Source organism: Nicotiana tomentosiformis, chromosome 7 (assembly GCF_000390325.3).
Source record: "Nicotiana tomentosiformis chromosome 7, ASM39032v3, whole genome shotgun sequence".
Classification (NCBI taxonomy): Eukaryota; Viridiplantae; Streptophyta; class Magnoliopsida; order Solanales; family Solanaceae; genus Nicotiana; species Nicotiana tomentosiformis.
In genome coordinates, this window is record NC_090818.1 from 89,154,572 (window position 1) to 89,165,850 (window position 11,279).

Here is an 11,279-nt window from a genome sequence, read left to right on the forward strand (position 1 = left end):
ATGAACAGTGTGTTCCAACCATATCTTGATTCGTTTGTCATAGTATTTATTGATGATATCGTGGTGTACTCGTGTAGCTAGGAGGATCATGCACAACATCTAAGGATTATACTGAAGAGGTTGAGGGAGGATAAGCTTTATGCCAAGTTCTCCAAGTGCGAGTTTTGGCTCAATTCGGTGGAGTTCTTGGGGCACGTGGTGTCTAGTGAGGGGATCAAGTTTGATCCGAAGAATATTGATGCAGTTCAGAGTTGGCCCAGACCGTCTTCAGATACTAAGATTCAGAGTTTTCTTGGCTTGGCTGGATATTATCATCGTTTTGTGGAGGGTTTCTCGTCCATTACAGTGCCTTTGACCAGGTTGACTGTCACGCCCCGAACCTGGGGGGCGAGACTAGCACCCGGTGCCTCACCTATCCTTGCGTACCAACTTGCGACTAAGGGACTCTGAACATATAATGTCATACATTGGCCATGGGTCACATTGCAAGACAATTGCGAATGGTGACTAAACACCAATATAATGCTGGGCCGACAAGGCCGTCATAACTATTACAACTAGCAAACCAACAAAATATACATTAAAGGCCAATAAGCCCAAAATACTGAACTAACTGACAGGATATGTCTACAAGCCTCTACTGATGGAAATACTGTGATCGAAACAGGGCCCGACCTACTCATATCATATATACATATATACATAAGATGTACATAAAGATCTAGACCCGGCAACTCCGAAGGGCATGGAGCTTACCGATCAAGTTGAACTCGGGCAACACCTAATGAGGAGGTCTACCCATCTGTCTATCTGAACCTGCACGCATGAAATGCAGCACCCCCAGAAAAGGGACGTCAGTACGAAATAATGTATTGAGTATGTAAGGCAATATACTAAAAGCTGAAACTGAACTGATAATATAATAACTGAAAGTAACTGGGAGTCAAAATAATCTGAGGATATGCTCACCTGCTGATACTGACTCAACTCTCTCAATATAGTAAGTAAAATAGTTGTCCGACCTTATAAGGCTCAGTATATATATATATATATATATATATATATATATATATATAACTGCTCTGTCGTAGTAGGCTGGCTCATAGGCGCTCAGCCTTACTAGGCTCTGTATCTCGGCCATGCTGGGCTCGCTCATAGGCACTCAGCCACAAAAGGCTCGGTCTATAACTTACCATCTAATCAGAGGTTGCCCAATAGGGGCCTGCCCATCGATTATAGCTCGATGGTAATGAAAATAATGTAATACTGTATATATAGGTTCTTTGCTCTCTTGAATGGAAGAAGACCATACTCAATTAAATATAAAATCCCGATAAGGATAATACTATAATTTATGAGACTAGGATAATGTATATAAATTTGGGAGTATGAACTTCACTTTATGACTCGTTATCAAACACATGTAATTATGAGATTATGCTAAAAATGAAGGAAGGGCTTAGCCTTAACATATCTGAGCCGATTCTCTTGACAGTCCCTTTAACATGCGTCAATTGCGACAACACGTAACGATGGATCGAGTAAGGAAATGTCCGTATGATATTCTTGGAAAAGATTGTAACGTACTCCCTTAGAGTCGCGATTTCACGCTGCTGCAGTTTCATTCGAAATGTCGAGCTCCATTCTTTACTTAGAAAGCCTTAGAATCCGGCTTTTAATTAGATAAGAGATCTCTTAAATTAGAGAGTTCCATCCGTTACTTGCATCTAGATATAAGCATCTCAATTTGTAATTTGACAGGCCTTTTATATAAGTGGGTGTGGGCCCCACACTTTGTAATGACTAAGACACTAAATGTGATACCTTATCATAAGAATTATGAGTCATTAATTTTGACAAGGTTTAATGCCACGTTAGGTTCCTTAGTCTTTATCCAAAGACCCTAATTAATCATCCACCAACTCCTTAATCAACTTATTAATTCCCCAATAATCCAATAATTAACCAATTACCCACGTAGTTAAGAATTATCTCAAATTACTTAAAATATTACTCACTTTTAACACACCTTACTATCATGGCCATGTGGTACCTTGTATGGTACTAGTCCATAAATACCGGGTATTTTAGCTCGGGCCGATTTTATCCCAAAATGTCAAACTTCGACGAAATTCATTTTCTTCGATTTGCTTACCCGCTCACCTTCACGAATTTACTCGTCACTTGTTTGAAATAGCATAATGCTTATAATATCACAATAATATCATTCCCGAGCTTACGTCGATTAACATACAATGAAACTTTAATGAACAGAAATGTGGGATGTAACATCTCATTTCCGAGCTTTCATCAATTTATTTATGGCGTACTTTCACGTACAAAAAAATAATATGGGGTGTAACATTATTCGCCTCTTTGAAACATTCGTCCTCGAATGTTGACTAATGCACTTATCATTCTCATAATCCATATCTCTTGCAAATACTTTAGTACTCCTCTTGCTATCTAGGCAACTGTTCTGTGGATGAATCGTAAAGGCCAGGGCATTCCCCCCTTTAGGCCTCTTTTTCACACCACGACTCGTGGTCGGAATCCTTCCAATCTCGTGACTGTTGCTACCTTCTATCATGTAGCATGTACGACTCTAACATTGTAAGTGCGCCTATGCGACTCTTCTCTCCTTTTTCCTCCAGCTTTTAGCCAATCTCTAGGCCTCACCTTGTAAACATATATAGAGCTTGATAAGATATCTCTCTGGGAATCTATAGTTATACTGAAGTTCTTCGCTCGATACTTTGTCGAACCTACGAATGTTTCTATATCTTATTTCATAGACCTAGTTATCTATCCGTATGACTTTACTGCATCTAGATAGGGCATACTATATCATAACTCTTACTTCGATTTATCATTACTGAGGTCTGCTTCCAAACTCCAGATTACTCTCGTTGCTTATCCTATATGTATAAGTCTAAGTCCTTTAATGCTTCCTCATTACTGTTCATTTTAAGAATGATGGCCTAATCTTATCTCATATTTTGTGACTTTTGTCCATCCATTGTTGATTCACCTCAATATTAATCTACAATCCATAATCGTATTTCATAGCATCCCAATGTGATTTACCTTATGTGGGTATTTTAATCCTGTATAATTCATGAAATCATTACTCAATCGAAGGTCCAAATGTCATCCTTCATCTATGACAATTACACCTTCATTCTACTACCAGGGCAGCATTCCATCTCTTCTAAATGCTACTAGTCTTAGACTCTTTTGAGTTCATTCAGGCTATACATAACTTTCTATAACTTAGACAAACCATCAGCTCTCTTATTTCCATGGGCTTAATCCCGTTGACTTATCCATTTTTGTCACCTTCTTACTTGCCTTTTTCTTATCCTTACTCCTGGCTTTCTAAAACCTTGTCGCTCTACCATACTTTAGCTTGCAACCTACATATATCTATTTATATTACTTCTAACCTCCCTTCAGCTTGTTTTACCATAGATTTCCTTATGTTGTTCTGGAACATCAAGCGAGACATCACATCGTCTATAACTCTTCTTTACTCTCTTAACTAGACCTCTCAGTACCTAGAAACCATAGGCTGGAAGATATGCCACTGACGACGCCGCTATCATTCCTGGATACTGAATCCCCGCGCTTCTAGCCTTCTATTCGCAATATGGACTATTCATAATCTTCTACACCTGAGTATCTCGTACGTTGTTCACCTTTACCTTACTTACCTTAACATCTCGCATCGTATCTTCTATCTCATTCATAACCCCACTTCCACATAGGTATGATTTACATCCACAACTTGAAACTCTATTATAATACTTTCACCTCTGGCGCATACACAATCCGGTGGGAGCTTCATACTGACTTCTTATGAGGCTGGTACTTTTCTAATTGGCTTTATCGTAGAGCCGTTATAGAATATGGTTGTTGTGCTATCTCTCTTGCAACTCTGATATTAAGATTGATTCCGCTATGTTCTCAATCATGATTTTTATAATTCTCTGGGTCCAATAATCAGACTCCTGGTTTACTTAGTTGATTAAACTCTTTAGTTTCCTCTTCCTTCTGATTAGCCTTCATGTAGGCTTAAGCTATCTTCCGATATGCGGCTCCTGGTATTAGTTATTACTTTAGCCTTTCATGGGCGCTATGGAATATCCACGATACAATCTTCTAACAATACAATCCGTTGTCTAAGCCCTGGGCTCAATTCTTTCTTTTAACTTATATCGGAGTCTTCCATGGCCCTATGAATGTCAACATATATGCTACATGGATAATACTCCAAACTCTTAAGTGCGCTCATAACATAACTAACTCTGGACCATCGATCGAATAATTCCTTATGTTCCTTCTCAACTTTCTTTAAATGTAAGCAATTACTTTTCCTGGTTGTTCTGCCACTTGTTGCATGAATACTTGGCTTATCTTAGTGCCCACACATATTGGAATTCCATACAACCCATATGATTTTGAATATCATCTTTTGACTTTTTTCTTCTTCCCGTCCATTAGCCACGATAGGTGCCACTTTCTTATGGAGTGCATACGATATTGTAGTGAGACTGTTTTTACAAGACCATTTCCTCTTTAGGTCACTGTGCTTAGGTTGAAGCCTTCTTCCTTATTTCCTCAGCTAGCCTTTCTTTGTAGTATTTAGGGAAGACCCTCGTACTCTTGTAAAACTGCGAGCTTATTACATCGTATACTAGATAGACCTTTTGATGTCCTTCCTTTCCTATAATTATCCGTAGTTACTTACCTCCATGCCCTTGTGCTTGTAGGGTTGCTTCTGAACTAATATTTTGACTGTCTTCCCAGTGGCATTCTCCTTTATTTCCGTAACACTCATACGGTACCTTTAACTTTCCCAACTCTTATTTTAATATACCTCAAGTATTACAATGTCATATCTGTGAGACTGAATTTCCCATGATGGGGTTCACTATGTTTATCTTGCATGATCTGTTGATTTGTCTGTATCCTCTTGTCTAGCCATAACTAGGCTTTTTCTTAATCAATTGCTAACTACTCGTTGGCCCATATTTATATCAATATTCTGCATAATCTTTCCTGGGTTATTTCCTTTGTCTTAACTTACCTCTCTCACTGGCTCCTTATTTATCCATAACATCCCGGGCAGGAACCCTTACTTCCTTTCCTTGACGTCGTGCTTGCATTGTGTTCTGGAATCGTAGAATATCGGTAGGATTTAGATAAGTGCAATCTCATTCTTTTCTCATTTTTTCCTTTACTATTCCATAATTACTAGAACCACTTAATTCTGACTTAATGCCATATTACTCCATATTCCCCCCTTTAGGGGAGTATTAAGAGTTGGAGCCACGACGATCTACCTATAGATGTTTTACCTTTTCATCTTTGGCATCTTTTCACATCATCGATAACCCTTACTCGCCTTGCAGTAATCCTTCTGTACCAAGGATAACAAAATTCCTTACTCACAAGGGTGATGCTTAGTATAACTGGCACATACAATCCCTTAAGCTTAACTTTGCTTACATTGCTTGCTTTAGGGAAGCGATTCCTGAAAGACCATTCTCTGAATTTCTCATGAATCTTCTTCTGTTGTCCATTCTATTATCGCCGGAACGAAATCCAAAATTCTCACGATACCGACTATTATCAAATTACTCAGTCTCTAATTCATGTTTAATTTATCTTGTTCACCAGCCCATACTAATTTCTATTACTCTAGAGTCTAACTTTCCTTCTGGTAGTCGCGTTGGAGTCACGAGCTTATTTCTCGAAATGAGGATATGACTTTATGGCCTATACTCTTTTGTTGTCTCAAGGCCTGTCACCTCTCGTCTTTTTCTTCACTTGACTATAGACTCTGTAATACTGTCATTCATTTCATTTTTTTTAATCTTATGTTGTCATCCATGTATCACATCTTACTCACAATGCTTCATTAACTCTCTTCTTATTTTTTTCCTGCTAACATTTCTCTCTATCACTTTATTCTGAAAACTTCAACAAGACATTCTTTTGCTTTTAGCTCCCCTTGCTCCATCCACTGGTGCTTCGAATTGCCTAACATTCTCTCCCTACTAGGGACGGGATCCATACTAAGGTAATATTTATCCCTTCAGGGCTTCCAGTGCCTATCTTTGTAGTACTCATATCTAGCTGTACTATTTTAGAGTGCACCATCTGGGTGTCTCACAAAGAGATCTATTAGCACATTTGCAATATCCTTCGAAAATGTCAATTAACACAAACAATCCATTCACCATTCTTGGTTACTCTAACCCTAGCCGAATCTCGATCTCCATCCTTCTCTTATACTACTTCCGTTAACCCCCATAGGGCATAACTGAAATGGGTGTTGTCAATTGTACATACCTCTGTTACTGTTAAAGGTAACTCAAAATGCTAATATTTCTCTACCTGAATTGTAAATACTGTTAATCTTCATTAACTGGGTACCTCGTACTCTTCTTCACCTTGCTTCATTTACTTGCTGAAACTTGTGTCTACCTTCCGTCTCTCTTATTCCTTTTTACCGTAAGATTGGATTGGCATTCTTGCCTTGGGGATCCTTATCAAGAAGATTACACATCATATTACACACATGATCTACTGAAGACCTTACATTTACTCATCATAAGCATCATGAAAAATTGAGTTCCTCTGACTCAACTCTTCCATAGCCACATTCAATCTCTTACCAATTGTCATTCTTGATGTAGGCATCGTCATATTATGAATAAGATAGAGTTTAGGAAATTGAGTTCTTACAACTGAGCTCTACCACATGATCTAGAATAAGAAGAAAGAGTGATAGTCGTAAATTCCTTGTAGCCTCCTTCTTATAAGTGTGGTTCATAGCACACCTATAAACAAAACTCTACTAGACACGGCTTGTAGACTCCCTAGGATAGAACTGCTCTGATACCCATTTTGTCACGCCCTAAACCTAGGAGGTGAGACCGGCACCCCGTGCCTCACCTATCCTTGCGTACCAACTTGCGACTAAGGGACTCTGAACATATAATGTCATACTTTGGCCATGGGTCACATTGCAAGACAATTGCGAATGCTGACTAAACTTTAATATAATGCTGGGCCGACAAGGCCGTCATAACGACTACAGCTGGCAAACCAACAAAATATACATAAAAGACCTACAAGCCCAAAATACTGCACTAACTGACAGGATATGTCTACAAGCCTCTACTGATGGATATACTGTGACCGAAACAGGGACCGACCTACTCATATCATATATATATATATATATATATATATATATATATATATATATATATATATATATATATATATATATATATATATATATATATATATATATTTATTTATTTATTTATTTAAGATGTACATAAAGCTTTAGATTCGGCAACTCCAAAAGGCATGCAGCTTACCGATCAAGATGAACTCGGGCAACACCTAATGAGGAGGTCCACCCGTCTGTATGTTTCAACCTGCACGCATGAAATGTAGTGCCCCTAGAAAAGGGACTTCAGTACGAAATAATGTACCGAGTATGTAAGGCAATATACTGAAAGCTGAAACTGAACTGATAATATAATAACTGAAAGTAACTGGGAGTCAAAGATAATCTGAAGATATGCTCACCTGTTGATACTGACTCAACTCTCTCAATATAGTAAGTAAAATAGCTATCCGACCTTATAAGGATTGGTAAATATATATATATAACTGCTCTACCATAGTAGGCTCGCTCATAGGCGCTCGCCTTACTAGGCTCTGTATCTCGGCTATGCTGGGCTCGCTCATAGGCACTCGGCCACAGTAGGCTCGGTATATAACTTACCATCTGATCAGATGTTTCCCAATAGGGGCCTGCACATCGATTATAGCTCGATGGTAATGAAAATAATGTAATACTGTATATATAGGCTCTCTGCTCTCTTGACTGGAAGAAGACAATACTCAATTAAATATAAAGTCCCGATAAGGAGAATACTGTAATTTATGAGACTAGGATAATGTATATAAATTCGGGAGTATGAACTTCTCTTTATGCCTCGTTATTAAACGCATGTAATTATAAGATCATGCCAAAAATGAAGGAAGGGCTTAGCCTTAACATACCTGAGCCGATTCTCTTGACAATCCCTTTAACACACGTCAATTGTGACAACACGTAACGGCAGATCGAGTAGGGAAAAATTCGTATGATATTCTTGAAAAATATTGTACCATACTCCCTTAGAGTCGCGATTTCATGCTGCTGCTGTTTCATACGAAATGTGGAGCTCCATTCTTTACTTAGAAAGCCTTAGCATCCAACTTTTAATAAGATAACAGATCTCTTAAATTAGAGAGTTCCATCCGTTACTTGCATCTAGTTATAAGCATCTCAATTTGAAAGTTGATAGGCCTTTTATATAAGTGGGTGTGGGCCCCACACTTTGTAATGACTAAGCCACTAAATGTGACAACTTATCATAAGAATTATGAGTCATTAATTTGGACAAGGTTTGCTGCCACATTTGTTTTCCTTAGTCTTTATCCAAAGACCCTAATTAATCATCCACCAACTCCTTAATCAACTTAATAATTCCCCACTAATCCAATAATTAACCAATTACCCACATACTTAAGAATTATCTCAAATTACTTAAAATACTGCTCACTTTCAACAAACCTTATAATCTCTTACTATCATGGTCATGTGGTACCTTGTATGGTACTAGTCCATAAATACCGGATATTTTAGCTCGGGCCGTATTTTATCCCAAAATGTCAAACTTCGACGAAATTCATTTGCTTCAATTTTTTTACCCTCTCACCTTCATGAATTTACTCGTCACTTGTTTGAAATAGCATAATGATTATAATCTCAAAATAATCTCATTCCCGAGCTTACGTCGATTAACTTACGACGAAACTTTAACGTACAAAAATGCGGGATGTAACATCTCATTTTTGAGCTTTTATCAATTTATTTATGGTGTACTTTCACGTACAAAAAATATATGGGGTGTAATATTGACCCAAAAGGGTGCTCCATTCAGGTGGTTTGATGAGTGTAGGGAGAGCTTTAAGAATCTCAAGACTGCCTTGACCACATCTCCAGTTCTAGTTTTGCCTTCAACATCGGGTTCTTATACAGTGTATTGTGATGCTTATTGGATTGGTATTGGGTGTGTCTTGATGTAGGAGGGTAGATTGATTGCTTATGCTTCACGCCAGTTGAAGCCTCATGAGAAGAACTACCCGTTCATGATATGGAGTTAGCATCCATCGTTCATGCGTTGAATATTTGGAGACATTATCTCTACGGCGTGTCTTGTGAGATATTTACGGATCATCGGAGTCTACAACACTTGTTCAAGCAAAAGGATCTATATTTGAGGCAGAGGAGATGGTTGGAGCTATTAAAGGACTATGATATTACCATTTTGTATCATCCCGGGAAGGCCAATCTGGTGGCCGATGCCTTGAGTAGAAAGGCGGTGAGTATGTGTAGCCTTTCATTTATTCCTATTAGCGAGAGATCGCTTGCATTAGATTTTCAGGCCTTGGCCAATTAGTTCGTGAGGTTAGATGTTTTGTAGCATAGTCGGGTTCTAGCTTGCATGGTTTCTCGGACTTCTTTATATGATCGCATCAGAGAGCGTTAGTATGACGACCCCCCCCCCCTCATGGGGATGTCAAGAAGGTTTCTATTGGGGATGATGGGGTGTTGCGGATGCAGGGTCGAATTTGTGTGCCTAATATGGATGGGCTATGTGAGTTGATTCTTGAGGAGGCCCACAGTTTGTTGTATTCTATTCATCCGGGTGCCGCAAAGATGTAACAGGACTTGAGGCAGCACTATTGGTGGAGGAGGATGAAGAAAGACATAATGGAGTTTGTATCTCGGTGCTTGAGTTGTCAGCAGGTGTAGTAGGAGCATCAGAGGCCGAGCGGTTTTCTTCAAAGGCTTGAGATTCCAAAGTGGAAATAGGAGCGTATCACCGTGGACTTCGTAGTTGGGCTTTCATGGACCTTAAATAAGTTTGATGCTATTTGGGTGATTATGGACCGGTTGACCAAGTCCGCATATTTCATTCCAGTTGTGACTACTTATTCTTCGAAGCGGTTGGCTGAGATCTATATCCGTGAGATTGTTCGCCTTCACGGTGTGTTGGTGTCCATCATTTCAGATCAGGGCACACAGTTCACATCGCAGTTTTGGAGAGCATTGCAGAGAGAGTTAGGCACACAGGTTGAGTTGAGTACATCATTCCACCCTCAAATAGACAGACGGTCCGAGCGCACCATTCAAATATTGGAGGATATGCTACGCACTTGTTTCATGGATTTTGGGGGTTCTTTGGATCAGTGTTTGCCGCTTGCAGAGTTTGCGTACAATAACAGCTACCAATCGAGTATTCAGATGGCTCCATATGAAGCCTTGTATGGGAGACGTTGTCAGTTTCTAGTTAGTTGGTTTGAGCCGGGTGAGGCTAGGCTATTGGGTACTGACTTGGTTCAGGATGCTTTGGTAAAGGTTAAGTTGATTCAGTATCGTCTTTGCAAGGCACAATTTAGAAAGAAGAGTTATGCTGATTGGAAGGTTCGTGATGTTGCCTACATGGTGGGGGATAAGGTATTTCTCAGGGTTTCACCCATGAAGGGTGTTATGAGGTTCGGGAAGAAAAGCAAGTTGATCCCTCGGTAAATTAGCCATTTTGAGGTGCTTGAGAGGATTGGAGAGGTGGCTTACAAGCTTGCATTGACACCTAGTCTATCGAGTGTTCATCCAGTATTTCATGTTTCCATGCTCCGAAAGTATTTCAGCGATTTGTCTCATCTTTAGGACTTCAACACGGTTCAGTTAGATGGGGATTTGACTTATGATGTGGAGCCGGTGTCCATTTTGGATCGGCAGGTTCGATAGTTGATGTCAAAGAATATAGCTTCAGTGAAGGTGTGGTGAAGAGACCAGCCAATCGAGGAGGCTACTTAGGAGACCGAGCGGGAGATGCGGAGCAGATATCCACACCTATTTGAGACTCCAGGTATGATTTTAGACCCGTTCGAGGATGAAACTTTGTTTAAGAGGGGAGAATGTAACGACCCGGCCTGTCATTTTGAGTATTGTAGGCCCATTCCCCCATTTATTGCTATATCTATGTTCATTTGTTATTAGGTGACTTACAGGGGCGGTTGGTTTGGTTCCTGGGATGTTTAGAAATGAATTGGAGCACTTAGTCCTATGGTTGGAAGCCTAAGTTGAAAAAGTTGACCGGATATTGACTTATGTGTAAACAACTCCGGAATAAAGTTTT

At 39.4% G+C, this 11,279-nt stretch overlaps 1 protein-coding gene across 1 annotated transcript; it reads left to right on the forward strand.

Annotated features, from left to right (window-relative positions):
- The first annotated feature begins 10,303 nt into the window (after nucleotides 1–10,303).
- On the forward strand, nucleotides 10,304–10,669 carry LOC138895963 (uncharacterized). Its single transcript, XM_070180732.1, has one exon. It carries the CDS (start codon nucleotides 10,304–10,306, stop codon nucleotides 10,667–10,669), a length of 366 nt encoding a protein of 121 aa, XP_070036833.1.
- Nucleotides 10,670–11,279: the final 610 nt, after the last annotated feature.